Source organism: Danio rerio, chromosome 19, assembly GCF_049306965.1.
Source record: "Danio rerio strain Tuebingen ecotype United States chromosome 19, GRCz12tu, whole genome shotgun sequence".
Classification (NCBI taxonomy): domain Eukaryota; kingdom Metazoa; phylum Chordata; class Actinopteri; order Cypriniformes; family Danionidae; genus Danio; species Danio rerio.
In genome coordinates, this window is record NC_133194.1 from 34,018,207 (window position 1) to 34,042,266 (window position 24,060).

Sequence of the window (24,060 nt, forward strand, 5' to 3'; positions counted from 1 at the left end):
GACAGGAGGGTGAATCATATTGACTTCAACTGTATTTGGAGCTCACTAGTGTTTGAAAACATACTGTTGACATCAGCAAATCTGGAGTCTTCTGTGGTTTGTTTCGTCATTTTATATTGTAATTAAAAATAGTCAAAATTAGACAGGTTTATATTTCATATTTTAAAGTATCCAAATAGGTGTGAAAGAGGTATTTATTAAGCATATTCACTGATTCAGTCAGTAAATGTAAAGCATTACTAACTGTTATTCACTTCTGCGTTCCTGAGATTGGTTTCGCCTAAACTAAATGACATCTTATGGCACAAAGAAGGATCAATACACTGCCTCCATTACAATGACCATCAAAAGCATCTTTACGTAAAGAGCCATAATGCTTGGGAAATACTGACCACTTGTGGTAAATATAGGACACACAACCTGTACCAGTTACCACAACAAATCACATTTATTCAAATAAAAGCATTTAAATTCAGAAAACACTTGATTTTTTTATGTTAAATCCAAGATATAGGATCATCTGGAAAGATGGTGTGGAATATGCTAAAACCATTTCTTCATGTTTCCTAATGCAGTACTTTATATTCAGCCAAGTATCTGTTTGTCTTTGTTTCTTACACTGAACTGTAGTCTGCATTTTGTAGGCACTCTTAAACTATTTTTGATTTGAGCACACTCTATAAAGCCAACTCTTCTGGACAGAAGACGTTGGTCATTTTGGTATTTCATGTGTTGAAAGTGCAGTAAATACCCCAGTGATCACTGGTATAACGACCGCAGTCCAGTTTCTCCATTCCAATCAAGGCCATGTGGTCAGGAGTGACCGCTGGACGGGTTTTAGCAGACCTCAGGAATATGCGGTCGAAGCGACATCTGCTGACGTAAGGCACAGTCTTATTGCTGTTAGCTTTGGTGTCCCAGGTGTACCTGCAGTGTTCTTGTTTGCCCAGCTGTTCCCACACATCACACACACCTGCAGGCAAACCTCCAACATTGGCCACCTACACACACACACATACACACACGAACATTCCTTTATTATACAGTTGAAGTCAATTATTAGCCCCCCTGTATATATTATTCCCCAATTTCTGTTTAATGGAGAGATTTTTCAACACATTTCTTAACATAATAGTGATAATAACTCATTTCTTATAACTGATTTATTTTATCTTTTATTTTACCATGATGACAGTAAATAATATTTGACTAGATATTTTTCAAGATACTAGTATTCAGTTTAAAGTTACATTTAAAGGCTTAACTATGTTTATTAGGGTAACTAGGCAAGTTGGGGTAATTAGGCAAGTAATTGTATAACAGTGGTTTGTTCTGTGGATTATCGAAAAAATATATAGCTTAAGGAGGCTAATAATGACCTTAAAGGTGCTGTATGTAAGTTTTCGACTCTTTTAAAGCATAATAATTCATTAATATGTTTGCAAATATTTAAGAAACATGGCAAGTGAACATTCTTGTTTATCTAAAAAACAATCCTGAAGTTTCACCTTATTGCTTTGAAAATGTATTTTCCGTGCCGGATATGTCGGTCTTTAATTTGGTAATTTTAACCTGCCCATTGTCAGTTTAGGCAATTCTATTTCAGCACCCCAGGGTTGCCTTTGTGGAAAACAGCATATTTCATTCATTCATTCATTCAGAAAGGCTCTGAAAGCATGCGTCCGTGACCGAAATGCGACCTCCAGTGGACAGTGGCAGATCCCGAAATGCAGATTCAGACACATGAGGTTATTAATTAGCAAATTATATAAGTATTACGACTGTAAACATTAGGTGAGCAGGTTATATTGTAACCCTGTGTCCTAACAACAAGCATTGTAACTAGATTTGCAGTAATAAGCAATTTGGCTGTTTGCACCAGACGAAACACGACAGAAATTTATGAGTATGCACTCACTCATCAAATGTTAAGGGTTATAATCTAATAAATACATATTAAACCTCTTTAACATTATGTAACATTATTTAACATATGTGTTTAGTTCTAAAGTTTAGTTTATTTTCAAGATCTGAGGTGAACTATCTGCAGCTGCTTTCAAAAGTATGGCAATAAATGTCATGTATAAAGACATTCAAACTCGCATTGTTAGCATTTAACACTGAAGAAAGCACACAAGGTGTACCTGAAGTGATCATTGTCATAGTTTTCTGTTTTTTGGCTGAAAGAAATAGAAGCCCTTTCTATTATATCAGTTTGAGGTGTTGGTTAGGACAAGAACTCCTTTTAATACGGAAAATATTCCTTCTAACGGGTTCCATTGCTTTTATAATGATATGATTACATGATTTATATCACTCGCTCCTGTCCTCAATCTGGCAACCTGCGGTTGCGTTTGTTTTGATTCAGGAGTGCAATACCTAGTTCAACCACTGGGAGTCAACCTTACATACTGCACCTTTAAAAAAATTTTTTTTTTAGGTTTAAACTACTTTTATTCTAGCTAAAATAAAACAAATTAGACTTTCTCCAAAAGAAAAAATATTATCAGACATACTGTGAAAAATTCTTTGCTCTGTTTAACATCATTTGGAAAATTGAACTAGAAAACAAAATTCACAGGAGGGTGAATAATTTTGATTTCAACTATATTTGGAGCTACTGTCAGTGTTAGACCAGTGTTTCAAAACATACTGTTTGCACCAGTAAATCTGGAGTCTTCTGATGTTTGCTTGTGTTTTTTATATTGTAATTCAAAATAGTCAAAATCAGACAGGTTTATATGTCAATGCCACTGCTTTGTCATATTTTAAGGTATCCAAATAGGTGTGAAAAAAGCCATTTATGACGCATATTCACTGATTTCGTCCATAAATGTAATTATTAAAGAATGCAATTTACCTCTGCGTCTCTGAGATTTGTGTCACCTGCAAAAATGACAATGGCATCTTCTGGCGCTTCCTTAATCTTTTGAAGCACAACCCGCAATTGTTTCGTTCTCTCCTGGGATTGGTTTTTACAGCTTTCTAAATGGGATGTCATCAAGTATAGCTTCTGACCTGAGAAAGTCACCTAAAAAAATGAAACATTCAAAAATAAAAATAGAAGGAGAAATTAACGTGTGCACAACAACCTACAAAATAAAGGTTCATGTATACATTCACTACTGTTCACAGGTTTGGAGTAAGTACCCTTTTTGTTAAAGAAACTATTTTTTTTTTTTTTAGCAATTCTATAGCATGATATTGATCACAAGTGACAGTGCAGACATTTATTAAGTTTCAGAAGATTTTTCTTTCAAAAGAAATCTCAGTTCACACACTATAAATATATATTTAAATAAATATAATAAAGTGTTTGTTAAAATTAGGTTATTGCTATATGTTATACATAGGGTCAGACGGAATCTGCGGACATTTTTTGCTATTTCTGCAAGAATTTTGGTAAAGATCTGCAGATTTCTGCGGAATTATTTACTTTAATATATGAAATAAAAAATATAGATTTTTAACTTTTATTTAATGTTTAAAATGCAAATCTAACTAGATTTACTTTAATTGGTAAATAAAGCAAGTTTCTCATATAATATATCTAGTAAAAGACAGAAAATATTACGGTACAAACTGCATTGTACATAATTCAAATGAACATTTTCACATTAGTCAATAATATTACTGTAATTAAATAAAAAACTAAATAAATATAGATTTACACACATTTACTCAAGTAAACAAACAGAATTAATGATGGGCTAAAAATCTGCGGAAAATCTGTGCAATTCTGCGAGTGCAAATTCCGGGTGGGCCTATAGATCACTGCATAGTGCTCAAGAACATGCACAATATACCCACATAGCAAAATATCTCTGGCTTACCTCTGGCCCACTAGGGTTGTAACAATATACCGGTATGACGGTCTACCACGATTTGAACGTGCACGATTATCATACCATGAACAATTGCATATCAACGGTTTTAACCCTTAAAGACCGAGACAGCCGCCCGCGGCTAAAAATAAGTATTGCTCTTAAATGTTTAATAACTTTTGATCCGCTGATCCGATTCATACAATTCAAAGATTGGCATAAAGAAGAGAGTCTCAGCTTTCCAGTGCTGTATGCACAAAACATTCGCGGACTTTCAGAGGCTCCGGAATCAGTGCGGTTACGTCATCAAAATTTGACAACGCTGATTTGACAAAGAAACGCTCGTCACTGTGTCTCCGGACAAACCAGACACGATACATTGATGCATTGTCCCTCCTCCATGCCCAGATTGGTTCAAACTCGCTATATCACAACCAATAAGCATAGGTTTCGCTTTTGTTTGTGGACCAACATGAGCTTTATGAACAACACGGAATGAGAGATAGGCATACATTTATGCGCGGCTAAATGAAACGCAAAAAAAAAAGTTTTGCATGAAATAATTTTCATACTAAGTACTTTTGCATGCAAAGCAGCACAGAAACATGACAAAACAGTGACACAGCAAAGACGAACTGCTGCTCTTGCTGTTTTCAAAAGACACAAATGAAGGTGCAGCTGTTTGTCTGCATTGCAGACAACCATATCCAAATCCATATCCACAGACAACCATATCCATGCTGGCACATAAAACCTAAGGATGTTCCATATTGAATCTAGTTTCGTTATGTAACTATTTATTGTATAGTAAATATTTATATCTATTTTTTTCCTGAGGATTTGCACCATGTTTATTTGGACTTTATTTGGACTTTGACACATTATTTATTATTTTCTTATTTTTTATTTGTTCATTGTAAGTGGTGTTGTTTATAGTAACTGAAAATATATTATTTGGAAAAAGTCAAATTTGCTTCACTGTTCTATTATTTTGTAACATTTGTAACATACCGTATACCGCGAAACCGTCAAACCGTGGTATTGTTTTAGACGATTATCATACCGTAAAAAATTCATACCGTTACAACCCTATGGCCCACACAATCGACTTTTCCTTTGTCTGGACCAAGACAAGGGCCAAACGTGGACCATATCTGGGCCAAGTCTCAGCCAAGTTAAAAACCCATAACTGAGCCATATATATTGGTGAGTCATGACTGTAATGAAATTGATAAACCCATGAATTATTGCCCTTTAGTTGTGCTATGGGTATGCTTTTTCTCGAAGCCACCTGATTGGTAGACTTTTTTTCTTTATTTGAAAATAATTAAAATGTATTTGAAATGTGGGTTAAGACAGGCCAAACTTACATGGCCCACAGTTATTAACATCTGGCCCAAGTATTGTGTGCCGCCTTAAAGACGGTGCCACCTCTGCCAAACCAGGGCCATGTTTGACCCACACGCTGTATACCAGTGCCGGATGAATGCTTGCTGTGCCAGATTTATGCCGAATCTGGTCCAGAATTCTTTGCTATCTGGGTACTGACACTGAGAGGACTAAACTGTTGAATAGTTGTTTTTTTTGTTTTATGGTGCACACAAATGTATTCTCATAGCTTGATAATGTTCAGAATAAACCACTAAATGGATATGGTCTGTTCTGGGGACTTGAGAGCCTAGTTGTCTATGGAGTATGAATTTATAACAATTTTCATTTTGCGTGAACTAACCCTTTAAAGAAGCACAACTGTTTTGAACTTATGTAATAAGCCAAGATGTTTCTTGAACACCATATCAGCATATTATTATGCACTGAAGACTGGATTAATGACTTATCAAAGGAGACTAAATCATTTCTAAGAGATATCCGTTTTTTGATTGTAATTTTAAAAAAAAATCTAATTATTTACATTTTTATTGTATTTTTGAATAAAGAGTTCAGCTCTGGTTCCATTAAGAAGTGAACCTGTGGTGTTTGACCAACACAAACTCACCTGAGCAATGAGCAGATTCCTCATCATTTGTGTTGTTGGAAAGCAGATGATCTCGCTTTCCAAAAATTTTACTCTTGATTTCCTTAACATTATCCCGGTAAAGTATCCATCATCGCTCCCTATAATGGGAAAAAAACAAAAAACTCAAACTCCTTGTACATAAAACACGTCCCTGAGCACAGAGAATGTTCACTTACCTTCAAAAAACAAGTAGCTGACGGCACGTTTCTTAAGATACTGAACATAAGCTGGAATGAGCTCTTGAAGAAAAACCACATCTGGTGTGTATCTATAAAAATAAACACATAAATAGAAACTAAGGGTAAGTTCACACTAGTAATTCAGTTTTCCTGGCTCATTTAGTCTGGATAAAAAAAAAATCCTGTACTAAATACTGTAAAAACTAGTCTGAATGAGCATTCTGTTCTTTTAATAGCTGAAAATAGTCCTGTTTTTGGTTTGTTTACAAGTATTTGGTCCGTGTTGTGTTCATATTTCAGTCAAACTACACCAGAGTTCATTTAGAAGTGGTCTGAGGCCCATCCTTTTTTCTTAAGTGATCTCAGTTTACTTATTTGTTATGCACCAATGTTTCTGTTAGTGGTCACACTTCAGACAAACTTCACCAACTGAGAAATTACACCAGATTTTGCTTAACTGATCCAACCCTGCCAATTGTGAAGATATCAAGCCAAACTCCAGTACTGTCTCATTTATAAAATAAAAGACATCTGTAATCAACTTACAGAGCTAGATATGAGCACAAGCCCCTGGCACGTTCTGCAAGATTTAATGTGTCCAAACCGTCCACATTCCAGCTGATGATGGATAGCTTGCTGTCCTCCACTTCAGATTTGGCTGTGCCATTTTCAGCCTGATTTTCTTTAGAGTTTACAGTAATAGAGCAGGTGGGCTCCTCTGCTGTCAAGTCAATGCTGTACACAAAAAAAAAGGAAAAACTGGGTCAAATATGAGATCACATGTTGTTGTCTGGATCAAATTAAATTTACAAAAGTGAGTTCATGACTTTATGAGTGTGCTGGATCATCTACTAAATATTAATATTTAGAAACCATAAGTTAACGCCAAGTCATTGAGCTTCTTTTAAATTGTTGTTGCTATAGAAACATTCTGACAGCTATAATCAATGTATTGCCTCATTTAAAAAGAACACCTTACAGGAAGACACTTACAATCCACTCATCATCTGTAGAAGCATTGTCTGTAAGCTTATTATCTGTTTGTATTTATACACTATCTCAGATATTAATGTTATGTAAATACTACATAGGTAAGCATAGCTCATTGTGTGCATATCGTTTAATGTAATTACACTCTTTTTCAACATACTCAATGTGGCATGGAATAAAGCAGCATTCCCCCACATCTCATGTGTTGGAAAGAGTTTTTCTGTCTGTCTAAATTTGGGAAGAGAGACACCGGAGTGAGGGCAGATAAATGAGGGTCTTTTTTCTGAGAAGACAAAAGTAGACATTTTGAACAGACTGATAGTACCCTTTCCATAGCATGAATAACATACTATGGAATCAATGGATACCAATGATCAGCTTTCTTCAAAATAATTTTCTTAGTTTTTACTAGTAGTAAGAAACTCAAGTAAGAGTTAAAGGGTGAATAATATGAAAACAGAAATGTCATTTTTGAGTGAACTATCCCTTTAAGTAGGGATAAAGTAAGTATTTTAATGTGCCGTTATTGATTTTTGTTCTAAATATACATGACAGGATTTATTAAATTGAGGTAAAGTTGGTTATATATTCGCACATTCAGACTTTTTTCTAATTTCTGAAAATATAAAATCAACTTTACCTCAATCAGACTTTCTCCTTAATAATATTATTTCAAAAAAGCATTTCTGACGAATTCTAAAAAGGGAAATCATAATAGCAGCCAATGACCATCAAAATAAAACATTGTTCACTGTCAATTAAATGGTGTTAATGTTGTTTTAAAGACATTCTTTCATGCAAGTTCACGCCAAGTATTCAGATTAGCGTGGTAAACAGTGTAGAGAGCATTAAATAAACAAATGTGCGAATATAAACCCAACTTTACCATGATATTTATTGATACATTACACAATATATACCACTTAGTCAATCACTTCTGTAAATAACAGTAAAACACCTTTTATATTTTACAACTTAAACGTGACACACTTTAATTGTATCATTTTAATGTTTAGTTTGTTTTAGAATGTATTTTTTATTTATTTATGACTCACATTCATTGCAAATGCAGTGTTTGATACTAAATAAATATGGAGACAATACCAATCCGCATTGTCCGTCTTCAATTTCTTCTTCGTCCCTGAAGCTTCAGCAGTGTCAGAAGAATTCACATCTTTTCTCTTATTCCCAGTCACTTCAGTTTTCTCTGCTTCCTCATCGAAGACTGAATCCATATGAGCCTCAAAGAAAGAATTTAAAGCTCTCTGGCAAAATACACAAACACAATTGAAAAAAACAGCAATGTTTTACATATGGAAAACGACGAACAATTTACTCAATTTTTAACCATAAACTGAGTTGATAGGATGAGTAAAGTAACGTTAAGTTCCTACTGACAAACCTCCATGTCCCACTCATTTTCTGCTAGATAGCACTGTGCCACGGCGCTGTCCGATCCAGATACAAAGGCAAACTGATCACAAAGTCTCGTCCTGGATTCCTCCAGAGCAGACATTTGTTGATCGGTTTGATTACCAGACAAAACAGTGTTGGACATGTTCACAGTTCAATATAACGGCGGGCTGTGAGCGTGTACAGCCAAAAAAATATTCCGGGTGGAAACCGTGAAAAATACTAAGAAAAATCAAAACTAACATTATCTTACAGCTTCTGGGCTTGCTTCAAAATCCCTATAAATTGTATAAGTTATTAAAGTATTATTTGTTTGATTTTCACACACAAAAAGGGCGCTCATAGAGTTTCTGCTAAATTGTTGTTCAAGTAGAGGCTTTCCGGAAGAATTTAACTGTAGTGCAGAAAGACTCGATTCTTTTGAACAGTAAAACGATTCACTGATTCTTTTTATAGCAAGCACCACTTGTATTATTGTGGCGCATAGCCAATCGAGGTAATACACAACATTCTCTAAACTTTTTATGCACGAATAATATGTATTATTCACTTTGTTTTGCAGTTCGGTTTAATGTAGACATGATGTCGCAAATAAATTAGACGATATTTATGACCTACATGGAAAACGTTATTTAATTCAAGTGCCTTTGTCCGCGAACACCGTTACAATATTATCGATTTTCTATTTCACCGATTGATTCAGATCGTTTCGTAAACCGGTTCAGCGGGTTCGTTACAAAGATCCGACTCCGATGGATGAATGAAAAGATCCATTATTTCAAACTAAAAGCCGAATGTTCATCACATCTTACAAATCGCTTAGAAATTAGTTTGAGAAGAACGCAGTGCAATTTTAAAACACTTGTATACAATCTTTATTTTCTATTATAAGATATATATATTTTTTAATTAAGGGGTTCAAAGACGAAAAAATAACAAAACTCTTATTTTGTATAACTTGGGCCAGCTTTCAAGCGGTTTACAATAGTGAACTTGTCCTTCTCTGTGTTTTGTTACTTAATGCTAGAATCAGTAATGGCTTCATTAACGCTGAATGCAGTCAAACAGATCTTCAGAGCGATGGCGGACAGTCCTGGGTTTGACCGGGTTTTAAGTAAGGTGAGTGTTTGTGGTTCTCCTTGAGGGTCCTGCCAGACCAGACACAGTGATATTGAGTTGATATTGTGAGCAGGTGGAGGTTCTGTCTGCGGCTCCCGGTAAGGTGGTGTGTGAGATGAAGGTGGAGGAGCAGCACACGAACAGAGGGGGAACTCTTCACGGAGGAATGACAGCCACGCTCGTGGACATGATCTCCACCATGGCCATCATGTACAGTGAGAGAGGAGCTCCTGGAGTCAGTGTGGACATGAACATAACGTGAGTCTGTCTCACTGTACAGGAAAACTGCATCTCTGCTACCGTCACATGTGCAGGGACGTCTTGGGCAACATATTATTAGTTATACACTCACCAACAACGATCCAAAATTGGAATATAGCTTAATAATGTCAAGAAATAGTATGTTTAAATACTATTGTTATATTAAAATTAAAAATAAATGTGGACTCATAGGTTTAAGAGTTGAAGTACTAATATTACTGTTCACACATTCTGAATGTAACCCTGTGGTAAACTGAACCCTGGGTTGTTTTGCTTCACATTTGACACTTGTCATCATTTACTCAGGTTTACCATTTAATCCTCTCTCTGTACCAGGGTTTCTGCAGGTTTCACCAAGTTAAATCTAACACTTTTAAAGACCACGAAGAAGAAAACTCAGACTTATACAGGACTGTAAGCCAAGGATTTTTTTTAATGGCCAATCAGAAAAAATATATACTTGCCCCATCAAAAAACTAATTCTAATGAGGTATTTCTTGTATTTAATGTACTTATTTAAAATTTTCTATCAAAAGAAGCAGACCCTAGCTGTATAGAAAAAAAAACTCTTTAAAAACACAACAGATGGTTATGATATTGGTTATGAATATAGTTTGGCTAAAAGTTTGATTGAGATGTATTGTTGTTGATTGGATGAGTGTTGGATTGATTAGGTAGCTTTACGTTTATTCATTTTTCTTCAACTTAGTCCCTGATTTATCAGGGGTCACCACAGTGGAATGAACTGCCAACTACTCTGCCATATGTTTTAAGCAGGGCATGCCCTTCCAGCTGCAAATGATGCAAGGCAATATTTAGGCTAATTTAGACTTTTAAGGCCTAAAATTGTGTTTTTGAAATTTAAGACTCAACAGACAAACTGTGTACATTCCTAATCCCAGGGTTAATTTACTTATTTGGAGAGAAAGTGTATTTGGTGCTAGATTGGATGAACATATTAGTGACCTTATAAAAGGACCTAGAGCTGAATGATTCTGGATGAGGTGAGAATCTTTATTTCTTTGTTTGTTTTATAAGAGAGATTGAGATTTCCCTGATTTAACATTTCATTACTGGTTTAAGATTGCAGTTGTAAAAAATCTCTTGAATTATTCACTAATAAATACATTTTTAATAGTTGCTTGTTGACAATTGTGTTATATTTTATTAAAATAGAAGTATACAAATAAAACTACAATAAAACTATGCAAGAAATTTAATCAAGTTCAATTATATATAGTGGTAATTTTGGCCAGTTTATTTAGTGTAAATGCTAAACAATCCATAACTACATGTACGATTTTTCAGCTTAAACCAAAAGCAAATAAATAAATGATCTTCACTGCCTGGCTGAGATGCAATATAAAGTGGGTCTCAGTCTTAACAAGAAGCACTCCATTAAAATCTATTTTCCCACAAAATGTATTTAAAATATGGAAATTATATTTACCCCAATATTTTTAATGGAGTTTCAGTGCTAGCTTGCTACTAATGACGGCACCTGGGTCTTTCGTCTCTTTTTATATTAACAACCAAATAGATGCTGAAGTCTATTTAACGGATTATATTTGAATTACATTTCAACATTGATGCTGTAAAAGTAACCTTATAAAATTGAAAAGTCACATAAAGCTCTCATCGGATGACCATCATTGGCTGAAAAACATTAGCTATGTATATATATATCTCATTGTATTTCTTCCCTTGCAATGGTGCAAATGTTGATTTTTTTATTTTTGCAGCGAAGCCTGTTAATGATGTCTCTATAGAGAAATGTAGAAATTTTACTTGGATTTAAATTAAAATAATGCAAAAAATAGCCAATTTTCTACTTCATTATGTGGACAGACTGCTCATTTTCTTTCATTTGTTTTGATTTGAACAGATATATGAATGCCGCTAAAATTGGAGAAGACATCCTGATCACTGCACAGGTTTTAAAACAAGGACGGACTCTGGCATTCGCAACAGTAGATCTCACCAACAAGGCCAACGGAAAACTCATCGCTCAGGGAAGACACACAAAACACCTCGGCAGCTAATTACGCACATGCCCTGTATATTATGTCTGCCTTAATGTTACGTAATAAAGTCTGGCATCAAATTATGTTACACCGTGTTAGGATATGTTCAGCAGTGTTTATTTCAACAGAATTATTCAAACAATGGGTACATCAAAATAAAGACAAAAGACCCACTTTCCCCTTCAACGTGAACTTAGAATTTCAAAAGGGAGGGAAAAAAAATTAAAGATTTTATGCCATATGAACCGAAAAGGATGGCTTACAGATACCAAGTCCCAAGCACTGCAATATTTAGTACTCTAAGAGCAGGGTGGTCTATATAAAAGAAGAAATAAATCCATAATGATCCATTTCAAGTTTCTCCAAATGAAATTTCTCATTAGGTACAAAAGCGTCAGTCTCCCATCACATAACCCACCACCAATGTGTACATCTGGTGTCAGTAGCTCATATGTATATAGTGCATGAAAAGCTCGACTGTTGACAATTAGCATCCCAAGAAAAACACAGCATCAGAATTCCTCCAACAGACAATTTATGTCTAGGATATAAAAATCACACTCTTCACCTCCGTCCCCATCGGGCACAACTCCTCCAGAAATGAGAAAACATAATATAGGCAAGGAATGACACTCAAATTAAACAAATGTCCAGCAAAAACTAAGGCAGGAACTGAATGAGAAGCAATGCCTACACCAAATGAATTAAGTATTCGCCTTGAAATATTAAAACAAAAGCCTTGGAAGACAACCCAGGCTCTTTTGTCCTCTGTCACCGATTGTCGTTACTCATGAAATCCCTACTCAAAATAAGAGACATCTTAACTATCCCTCATGACAGCGATGTTAAAACCAGTCCAACTCATGTGAGAGACTTCTGTCATTGTTTATTCTCATATTTTTTTCTTTGTTTTTTTTTTCTTAATGTGAAGAGTTCCTTCAGTGACTGGTATTGTTGACAGTGCGGCTCCAAGAGAACAACCACTCAAAATCAATGTTCATGCAGATTCAAAATAAAAACTGATCAAAGAGGGAGGGGGGAGATGGGATGAGCCAAACCAAGATTGTTTGGTGAGGGATTTAAAAAAACAAAAAACGGAAACAGGAACAAACAAAACAAAAAAACAGGAAAGGGAGCTAAATTAATCTCAAGATGAAAATGAGTGGTTAACAAAAAGGAGAGTTCCAAGCACAAGTTCAATTCTATTCAACTGAGGGATGTGTAGATAAGGACAACTTGCTTCGAGGCCTTGAGGGGTGTCTTCCGTGCGTTTCTCCTAGTCAGGCATGTATGGACGGAGGTGGTCCTCGATGTCTCCCACTCCCCAACAGGTGAGCTGGTCCTGTGGCAGGTAGAGACAGAGGCTGCACAACTTGAAAACTGTGAGCTTGGTTTTTGGAGTCTGGGGGGAAAAAATTAATAAATAAACATTTAAAAACGAGTTGTATTTAAATACTACATAATGCTAAAATATTTGGGGGTTATGAAGCCTGTAGACCATTTTGATGAATGTAAACAATAATAACGGTCCTTGCGTATTTCGTTTAACATTTTTATTTTCCATAGTTTCAGAGAATGCAAAAAGTTCCACATACTGATAAATAATGTTATGATAGTGCTATTAATGTGAATGTGTGATTAAATTGCCTCTTGTTACAGCTATGAAATACGGACAACATGCAGGAAATGATCATGGGCCAATGACACCACATTGAAATGGTCTGTTACAAATTAACTAATAATCAAATTATGGTCATTACAAGCCAAACATGTATTATTGGATTATTTTATATTTGTATTGACAGAACAACAGAATCTATAAATACCTTTAGTATACTGTAAAAAAATTAGAGTAATGCAAGTTTAGCAACATTATTCAGCGGGGCTTAAGAATAAGGTGCCGTTCACACTAGTGTGTTTACACTTTTAAAAGCATTAGTCTAGTTAAGATAATGGTGTCCACTAAAATAAAGCCTTTTAAAAACCCCAAAGACCCTGCTTTAGTTCAGAAACAATAATTTTCTAGATTAATTAAAATTCAAACTATTGAAAACAGACACAGGAATCCGCAATTACTTAATGACTGGTCTTTTGGACTATTGTGTCATTCTAATTCGTCAAGCCCCTCTCATATGACCATTACACAACCAGTAGACAAAGTACAGATGGTCGCAAAATCTGTGCATGCCTAGTAGTAAGTGGCAATTTTATGGGTTATGTGTATATTTTATGTAGGTTTATGCTATATAGTGTGAATGGAGATTGGAGCGAGATCATTATAAAAAGCCGTTTTGAAACAAAACCAAGCAAATGTACCAATTATTATTGCAATTTTGCCTTTGTGATGGCCATCTTATGCATCATTTTAGGTCAAAATCTTAAAAATTATTGTTCATGATGACACATTTTATTTAATGCCATGTCAGCTTAATGATTATCCATAAAACACCACTCTTTGTTGTTTTATAAATATAAAATCATAATGTGAAAATTCTATAGTATTTTTAGTGAGTTTGTGTGTTCTGTTGTATTCATACGTTTTGATGTCCTCACAAGATTCTCTTTCACACAGGAAAACTTGAAGACCTCAACTGAAAACTTTCAATATATTATCAGCCTCACTGAAGTTTTGGTGCTTCCCTTGTTATTTTTTATTACTAACATTTTTATGAGGCTACTTGTTCTGTTAGGTAAGTAAAAAGCATATCAGACGTGTCAATATTCAAACTTATCTACAAATTATCCACTGACCATTTACACTTTCATGATTTACTTGACCAACCTGTAAATGCTGTCTGTCCATGAAGAGAAAGACAGACTGATTGGGGTTGTTCAAAACCATCCCAGCCTTGTCCTTCCGGCCAACAGCATGCAAAAACTGCTTTTCATAGTCTCCATGATGAAACTCGAACTTGGCCTGTGGAAAGTTATAAAGTATAACCAATTAGAATCTGATTAAACCCTACGCCATTACTTTATCAATTTATTCAGCACTAGTATGAATATGTAGTGTTTAAACTTTTAACAAGTATTACATACACATACCTGAACAGGCCTGAATGGTTCATGTTCAGCCCCTTTCCATCTGGAGAACAGGAGACAGACAACTTTCTCAATATCGTTGCGGGGCCAGAGGATAAAGTCCATCTCCTGGGTACAACCTATCACATCCTGGACAAATTTAGAAACAAAATGATCTCAAATGACATGATATGGTGTAGTTAGACAACACAGACAATTACGATGGCGGTTTAAACTTTAACTGCCTATGCTGAAAGTGCACAGCATTTGTGTGGACACTTACTCTACGCATCGACTGGTAACGCAGCGCGTGTAACTGCACCACATCTTTCTGGAGAAGCTCTAAAGAACTCTCCAAGGAGTAGCTCGAATCCTTCACGCCTTTAAGGATATTTTCCTCATAGTTGTTGGTCATCACAGGTACAACCTCAGCTACTTCAAAGAGTGCGGACTTCTTTTTCTGCAAAAAAGTGAGATATTAGAACCACGCCAGTCCATTTTTCAAACAAATTCATATCGTTTAGATGTACATACCTTTTCCTTAAATACAAAGGCAATGTAGATCTTGAAGTCAAACTGATCAGCCAGAGATTCCCGTTTCTTCCGTAGCTGGGCACGGAGTCGGTTTCGTGTTTGATTCCGTCGAGAATTTGGGTCACCCATTTTTACGGACAGTACTATTTTCCTTATGCAGACTTTTTTTTATTAAATATTTCTTTCACTTTTTATTGTCTCGACTGTAGACTATTTTGTTTTCAAACCCTTTTAAAAACTAAAGAAGCTATAACCAAGCACTACATACCAATTTGAGTTAAAGAAAGTTAGCAATAATCAAATCAACTCATTTTTAATCAATATCGGTAGTGCACTTGGGCCAAGTAAGTTTGCACTTGTCTAAGTTTTGATGCGTTACACCATTTTTTAAAACATCAAGTCAAGGCTAAGGGTAAACTAAAAGAAATCACTCATATAACACGACCTGGTTAGTCTTTTTTTAAATGAGAGTCTGTATTGTATCACTGAACAAAAGACAGGAAACACAAATGCCTGCTACACTGAAAATCCATACTGACAATTTTGTGTGTGCGTCCGTGTATGTGTGAGGGGACAGATCCCTGGATTTAGATAGAGAAATCTTACTTAAAGTTATCTAAAAAGCTGACCAATAGATTTGACTTTGCAAAGTCTCTTCCAGGATTGATTCTTGCTTGTATCCATGTCTTTGTATAAACGGTCTCACAAAAGCACATCTGAATGACAGGTGAGAAAGACAACCATGGCAGAGAAATGTAGATGCCATGAGATCTTGGCACGGAGTAAGAACGCAGAGTTTGATAGACATCTTGGGGTTTAAGGGCATAAAATGGGCCCACGAGCTCTCCTGCCACGGTTGAGTTTCATTGTGAGGCTTTTATTTTGTGGCTGGCTAGCAAACTAATGCTAGCTAAGCTGAATACACACTCAACAACCGACTGATAACCTGGCTGAAGGGAGCTACATCTCTTTTATATCCAGTATAAAATCTACGAGAGCATTCAAAAGCTAGTATTGATCAATAAACCGACTGTTACATTTTGTTTTTGCCTGTTTTCGAATTTGTTTCCGCGACGCTAGTAGACACTTGGCTTCGATGCGTGGCTTGCTAACTGGCTAACTATTGTTTCTCTTCATTTTGTTTCTCGATTGGATTTCCAAGCCCGTCGCGACCCGAGCAAGTACCGCAAAACAATGCTAACACGTCTTAATACACCGGTCTCAGTACAAAAAAACCCGCCCCGGATGGATGATCGATCCCCGACGGAGGTTTAGCTTGATGGTCTCCCGTTTGTTTTCGAGCTTTTCTACAGTCGTCACACACCCGTATATGCCATGTCAAGATAAACTGACAAACCGACCGAAATCCTCCGTTCTCTCAGGTAACAGACGGCGGGATCTGCATCGCGGTGGACCCATAATGCTGGAAGGAAAGGGTGAAATGTCTTTCGAGCGACTCTTTCGGCTGTTGCGGACTTTGATCTGCGTTTGTCTGGAAAATAACAAGCGCTCCTCGCTGAACAAACAACTCAAAATGGCCGATGCGCGTCACGCAGCTGTGCACATGTGACAGAGGAGGAGCGCGCGCTGCTGTCAGCTAGATTTATTATGTAGGGGAGTGTTGGTGAGACACGTTTTATTTAGACGCATGCGTTTTTGTGTTTGTGCACAACCCAATCTTTATATAATACTCCGTAATTTTTCTGTTTTAAATCACTTAATAATTACCACACAACCATGTATATTAATGTCTATAATACTGCTAAATCAGGGGGTTTCGAATTTAATGTTTGAAGAAAAGCATAAATATGCAAAATTATTACTTTAAAATAATTAATAAACACAAATACAAACAAATTTGATGAAATAATCTAATATTTAAAAACATATTTGACCCAAATATGCCATTAAAAAGATAGATAATTGCATGTACATTTGATAAAAACAAATAAATACAAATTGTATTCAAATTAATAATAATGTCAATTTGAAATTAATAAATACTTTAAATAATTTAGATAATTTCTAAAATTGCATTTTAATTGTATAATGTTATACTAGATAGATGTATGATTATATTTGGGTTTAAACTTTTGTGTTTAAAAATGTAACCCTCTCTAGGCAAAGGTTCAAAACTTTGGCATAGATACTTTGGAGTATATGAACGGACACGATATATCTCTTGGTTAAATTATTATATTCAGAAATTTAATTTATTAACATTCAGTTATATAGTAATAAGCAACAAATATAAAATCAATACACCATCACAAAATTCAGCTATGCTTTTTTCAGTTTTAGTCATACTCGATGTTTTGACAATAGATGTTAAATGTTAATAATTTATTGCTGAAAATAAAAAAAATGATGAAAATAACGAGACTGCTCTGTTTGTTTATGTCACGCAGTCTCAGTACGCGCGAATTCCGGCGTCACGTGACGACAGAAGGGCAGTACTTAAGCCAGTGGCGCGCTCTTTACACACAAACTAGTGCTGCTCTGTGTATGTTTTTGTGAAGCGAGCGAGTGTATTGTGAATTAAGTAAGTGTTAGCTTTAAATATCTTGTTTTGTTTTTGCTTTCGATAAGTTATTACTGCTTAACGTTCAGTTTAAGATCCGCAACGTGCTTGTAAATGTAAGCGTAACATTATATATAGTTCGACATGTATGGGAACAGACTGTGAGGCCTACTTGGATTTTGTTTTTACAATTTAATATTTTTAGTGTATTATTCTTAAAGTTTATGTAACTTTGTGAGTAGTGTTCATTATACCTGTAGGGTTTGTTATGTTTAACGTCTGGTTAATTATCTTCTCACGTTAACTAATGGGTCAAATTATTAATTTTACTCTGTGAAGAAATTGTTTCATATTTTATTTTAGCGCTTTTTCAAATCCAGTGTGTAACGTTACTTTGAGAAAACTATAAATAGACAATCGGGTGTGCATAAGCAGCATTAAGTGTACCCCAAGTAAGGTGGCAAGAAAAGTGAAGACTACTCGTTTCTTCTGGACTTTGGATAACGTTACGTGTTCCGATCAAAACTATTACTGAATTACTGAAATGTAACTTTCCAGGTGCAAGTATGAGTTCCATCAGAAGACCAAAGAATGCAGAAAACCCGTCTGAAAACATCAAGGTATGTGACTGAACTTAATTAGATCAGCTAAGCCGAGATAAGATCAGAGCCTGTTAACCTTTAAATTTAAGAATGTTGTCGTTTGGAGGCTCTAGTGTTCCATTAGATGATTGGGGGTTTGTGAGTGTTTCAGAGAATCTCCCATTTCCATAGATTAATTAATAGACTCTTATTAGCATCTTTAAAATTGTGACCATAGAAGTAATTCCAGATTGTTTCAGTTAACTAAAGTAGTTAAAAGTAAACCATTTTAGATGAAGATAATGATTGTGATTTTTACATCCCACACTAGCTGACAAAAAACCCTAAACAAAAATTTGCAGGGTTCGACTGATTTAAACTGTATGAGATGTCAAGAAAAGAGTAAAAAGGACAGAATGTTGCATATTTATGTATTTTACAAGCCCTTTAAGTTCTCAGCTGACTAATATCACATTTACACCTGTACAAGAACGTTTAGCCCTGCACATGACATTGACACTTAAAAAAAATTAATCATCTCTACTGTTGACATTTGTGAACATCCAAGTAAACCACAGCTACATGTTGCTTTTTATTTTTAATTTTTTATTAACCAAACAAACTCAAATTCTAACATCCTAAAACTGCCAGATTTAGATTTAAGTATGTTGTTGTTTAAAGGCTCTAGTGTTCCATTAGATGATTGTGGGTTAATGAATGTTTCAGATAATCCACCATTCACATAGTTTGATTAATAAATCCTTATTAGCCTCTTCAAAATTGTAACCATACAAGTAATTCCAGATTTAAGTTGGCTAAGGTAGTTTACAGTTAGCCATTTTTGATTACGATAGTTTATGCACACCAAACAAGCAGACAAAAACCACTGAACAAATATTGGTAGTGTTTGACATTATGGATACATGATTGTCTGTTTAAACTGGATGAGATTGTCTAGAAAAGGACAGAATTTTGCTTATTTTTATTTTTACAAGCCCTTAGTTCTCAATTGATTAAAAATACCACATCTGTGCATGTACAACGTTTAGCCCTACACATGACATTGCATTTATTAGTTTTATTCTCTCCACTGTTGATTATTAATGTGAACATCCAAGTAAACATGAGCTACATGTGTATTATTATTATTATTATTATTATTATTATAAAACCAGGAACTCAAATTACAAATTTTAACACCCTAAAACGGCCAGCTTTATCAAATGTCATCAAATTGCTTATTTTCAACTTTAGTCAAGTTTCCCATTTAGAACAAACTGAGCGGAGACCCTCCTCGGTCTACGTATTAATCATTGGCAGTGTGTTGAAAGCCAGTAACCGTGCATCCGTCTGCCACCTGTATGGTTCAAGTGAAAACATTAACCAACTCTAAACTTGCAGTTGGTCATAAGGAGACTTCAGTGGCGAGTTCCCACAGTAATTACAGGTTAAAGAATGTTTCAGTCAGATAATAATGTCAGCGGTCCAATCGCTGCCCGTGGGAATTGGAGGTGTTTTCGGCATGCAGCTGATGCGCGTCCTGCCCCTTTCCCACGCTTTGTTAGAACGCTGATATGTGGAGTTGCTCAGAAACCTTGCTTGTCATCTCTCACTGCCAGCTTAACAAGTGTAAGAAGAGAAGAATGACTGTTGAGGCAGGTGAATGGAGCCTGTAACTGTGTTGGATAGTTGCTTGACTCATTCTCACCGAAATAAGCCTTTATTTTCAGTCTCGTTTTGTTGTTGTGACACCTGAGATTAAGGCTAACTGTTTGTTTTCTCAGAAATTCCTGGTAGCGCCAACATCTGGAGCAGGAATGGGGAGGAGGACGCTTCAGGTGCTTCAGCCCTCTGCTGTAAACAAAAACCTTGGTCGTATAATTGAGGTATATTTTTAGCGGTGGCGGTGCTGTTTTCTGGATTTTGTCATCTCGTGCTTCTTAAATGTTTAAAATGAACTTTTCTGTGTTCAGAATGGTAAAGCAGTGGCCAAAAGGAAGATGTGGAGCGCCGAGCAAGTTAAGGGTTCAAAGAGAGTCAAAGCAGAGGTGGCTGTCAAATCCACAAATGCAGAAAATGAAAACCAGCCTGAGGGGGTCACACAAGAGGCCTATGAGCTCATGATCAAAGGTAACCAGTCAGATGTTTAATTGGACTCATTTGAATGATGGCCCAGTTAATGCCAAATTCATCATTATCCATGTTTCCATCTACCCATTTCTGCTAATTTTGGAACATCTCCATTAAAAGAAAGCTTAATGGAAATGCCAAGACGTGCATAAATTGAGTAAATAAATTAAATTCTCCTCAAAAAGAGTGCATACACTATGGAAACATATTTATCGAATAAATTTCAGTATAAACATAAAGGTGTGATAGGATGTCATTTAATGGACAAACTCTTAACCACATTGTGAAACACCTCAACTGTTTGGTCATTTTAAAATACCTTTGGGAAATTGTGTCTCTGTTTGTTACCTCCAGAATTGTCTGGAGCAGCTGCTCTCTCAAAAAGATCCTCGTTCCTAAAAAAAAAAAACTAAATCAAATGAGGTGTTTTGTTTGTTTGATTTTTGTCAAGTTTGGAGGGACAACTAATTTTATTATAAGAAGTTAGGCCCGCTTTTTTATTTTTTGTTTTTTCCTCTCCCAGCCTAAAAAAGGTGACTATTATTATTATTATTATTTTTTTTTTTTATTGAAACTGCTTTTACTCACAGACGTTTTTAGATTCCAGTTTTGTGAACAAGTCTAATTTGTATCATTGAATAGACATCTATTGTTTATTCCTTTAACACATTGGGTTAAAGCCCCTCTTTTAATTTTTTTTTCTCTCCTCTTGACCATTTTTTTTCAACAATTATAGCTATAAAACCCATCACTACACACTTTATACACTTGTGTTACGCACCCTACAGCCGCGTAACTTCTACATTTCTTTAGCATTTCCAGATGTTCAACTTTTTTTTTTTTTTTTATTATAGCATCTTCCTCTGCCTATTGGGTACTACTGCATGCAGGTGCCTTTGATGGTGCAGAATGTTTAGTCAACATTGTGGGAAGATAACTAGCAAACATGCAGTACAGCACTTCAGAGTCACAGCTAGCGATCAGAGATTTTCAATATGGCAAGCTGAACGCATACTGTACAGGCGACGCAACGCGGAGGAGATTGATTGACAATGGTCTGCAGCCAGTCAGGACGCAGAACAATGCGTTGTAGGAGAAAAAGTATGTCAAATTACATGGAAAAATCCACACCGCTGTGAAAGGTGAACAGTGCTATAGTGAGAGACCACTGTACATCTTGTGTTCTACAAAAAAAGCTCATAAAAATTAAGAGTCACATGAGGATGTGTATACATGATTTTGGGGATGAACTCTCATAAGAAATCAGTGAAAATTAGTAGTTCATCTCCAGGTGTTAAACTATTGATGATTGTTTTTTTTTTTTTAAATGCGCTTTGTTTTCCAGAAACTCCTGGTTCCTCCTATTGGAAGGAGGTGGCAGAGGAAAGGAGGAAAGCCTTGTTCAGTGTTCTCCAGGAGAATGAAAAGGTGAGCTATTCACTAAAAGTTGACTTTTGCTAATGATTAGTCTGTTGGGCTGCTGGATGACTTTGCATTAAGAGTGAGCTGAAGGCCTTTGTTACTTCCTGTGTGATCGCAGGAAATGGAGAAACCATTGCATTATCAGCAGATATCAACCCACTCTATAACACCCTTAGTTGGCTCTAAAATATCCTATTACTACTGAACAAGTGACAAACCAAATTCTTTGCTCTGAAAATCAGATGTGTAGATGTTGTGGTTGTCACCACTTAGTTCAACTTGTATAAAAGACAGATTGTTTATTAAATAAAGTGAATGTTATTACCATATTCTAGGTTCTGGAAAGAACGTTATTCAATTGTGCCTTTGCTCACCTGTTTCCAAATTAGTTGCATAAAGACATTGAAGCCAAAGACGAACAGATTGCTCAGCTGAAGACTGAGAATGAGGAGTTGCAGGAACTGGCGCAGCATGTACAACACATGGCAGACATGATCGAAGTGAGTGCTTCATTCTCTACGGCTGTTATCAGTGGCGTCACCTTTGCTAAGATGTAACCTGTCTCAATTCTTCCTCATTCTCAGAGATTAACTGGAAAAAGTCCAGACAATCTAGAAGAGTTGCGTGAGATTGCCTTTGATGCTGAAGATGAGGAGTTGGAGAATGAAAATGAAGATGAGGAAGAACATGAAGATGAGGATCAGGAGCATGACTGTGAGGGTGAAGCTGATGAAAGTCAAGACACTGAAGAAAACCCAGAACGGTCCATAAAACACAACGATTCTGCAACAGAAGAAAGCTGACATGAGAAAGTGAACTGAAAACCGCCTTGATAGACCAGTTGTTTGGTCTGAAGTGATGAATGTTTAACTTTTGCCTTTCAGAACTAATGTGCACCTTTTTTTTATTTTAATATTTTTTTTTTTTTTTTTTTTCTTTTGCTGTAAATGAGCTTTTATTTTCACTATCTGTAGTTGTGCATGTATACTGCCAGTGTACATATGTAAACTTGAGTGCATATGATGGAAATAAACGCCGGTTTTGTACACATTTGCTTTTCCATTGCTTTAGAAATACATCGGTGCTCTCTCTGCTTCTAAATGTAGCCCTAAAGCAGGGGTGTCAAACTCAATTCCTGGAGGGCCGAAACCCTGCACAGTTTAGTTCCAACACTTGCGTGTAGGTTTCAAACAAGCCTGATGGACTAAATTAGTTTGATCAGGTGTGTTTAATTAGGGTTGGAACTAAACTGTGCAGAGCTGCGGCCCTTTTGAGTTTGACACCTGTGCCCTATTGTGCTAATGTCATATATTAAAGCAGAAGAGGCATCTTTGGGTTATTTAAAGAAATTGATGGACTTTAATTAATTTCTTAACATTTCCTCCACTTTTTTTTTTTTTTTTCTTCAACATGATCATTTCATATTCATAATCTTTTATGCAGACTAATGTAATAAGTATACGTCAATCTTTAGCCTCCCATAGAAAGTGTAATAAATGAGGTCAGAAGTGGGTTAACTTGTTCATGCTGGGCGCTGTGAATAGCTGCACTATATCTAATAAAAACAGAACTCCATATCTGATTATTATGCAAAAATAAATTTTATTGCCACTTTCAGCAGAAATACAGTAAACCAAGGAAAAAGGAAACAGCGAGGGAACGTAAGCATTGTGACATTGAGTGAAATATGCTTTCATTCAGACAGTATTAGCTAAAGCTATTGCAATGGCAAGCTGTGCACTCAAGCCCTCGACACACTCACAAAACCATAAGAACAGCTTTCTTATCAACGACGACATTAATTTACATTTATCATGAGGTTTGAACAAAGCAGTTCACTGAGCTTCTGTCTGAGATGAAAACAAGGCAATTAAACGTTAGTTCAACCTTTTCCCTTGATATCTCTGTGCAAAGAAGGAATTCAAGGAGTGATCATCAATGCCCAGGGTCAAAATACTGTAACGGTGGTCAACAGACAAACTCAAAGCAAGAGAAAACATGACTCGATGCGGGGGAAAAAAGTA

General features: G+C 35.9%; 4 protein-coding genes across 5 annotated transcripts; 2 read left to right on the forward strand and 2 right to left on the reverse strand.

Annotated features, from left to right (window-relative positions):
• Nucleotides 1-429: 429 nt before the first annotated feature.
• Nucleotides 430-8,541, reverse strand: tdp2b (tyrosyl-DNA phosphodiesterase 2b). Its single transcript, NM_001079703.1, is given in 7 exon segments — nt 430-1,001; nt 2,861-3,031; nt 5,821-5,939; nt 6,018-6,109; nt 6,567-6,755; nt 8,115-8,275; nt 8,413-8,541. Coding segments are annotated over 7 exon segments (1,122 nt in total). The 5' UTR covers nt 8,527-8,541; the 3' UTR covers nt 430-725.
• Nucleotides 8,542-9,374: 833 nt separating this feature from the next.
• On the forward strand, nt 9,375-11,915 carry acot13 (acyl-CoA thioesterase 13). 2 transcript variants are annotated; one of them, XM_005159635.6, is made up of 3 exons: nt 9,375-9,542; nt 9,616-9,800; nt 11,689-11,915. In XM_005159635.6, exons 1-3 carry the CDS (start codon nt 9,444-9,446, stop codon nt 11,843-11,845), a joined length of 441 nt encoding a protein of 146 aa, XP_005159692.2. In that variant the 5' UTR covers nt 9,375-9,443; the 3' UTR covers nt 11,846-11,915. The 2 variants fall into 2 exon arrangements, with proteins under 2 accessions (XP_005159692.2, NP_001074272.1); NM_001080803.1 differs by having other exon boundaries at nt 9,459-9,551.
• An 821-nt stretch (nt 11,916-12,736) lies between these two features.
• zgc:111986 lies at nt 12,737-15,676 on the reverse strand. The gene is given in 5 exon segments (NM_001020637.1): nt 12,737-13,229; nt 14,610-14,744; nt 14,873-14,998; nt 15,132-15,308; nt 15,383-15,676. Coding segments are annotated over 5 exon segments (693 nt in total). The 5' UTR covers nt 15,512-15,676; the 3' UTR covers nt 12,737-13,103.
• Nucleotides 15,677-17,865: 2,189 nt separating this feature from the next.
• On the forward strand, nt 17,866-23,073 carry gmnn (geminin DNA replication inhibitor). Its single transcript, NM_200086.1, is given in 7 exon segments — nt 17,866-17,924; nt 18,462-18,523; nt 20,269-20,370; nt 20,458-20,614; nt 21,960-22,042; nt 22,426-22,536; nt 22,621-23,073. Coding segments are annotated over 6 exon segments (726 nt in total). The 5' UTR covers nt 17,866-17,924; nt 18,462-18,469; the 3' UTR covers nt 22,840-23,073.
• The last annotated feature ends 987 nt before the right edge of the window (nt 23,074-24,060 follow it).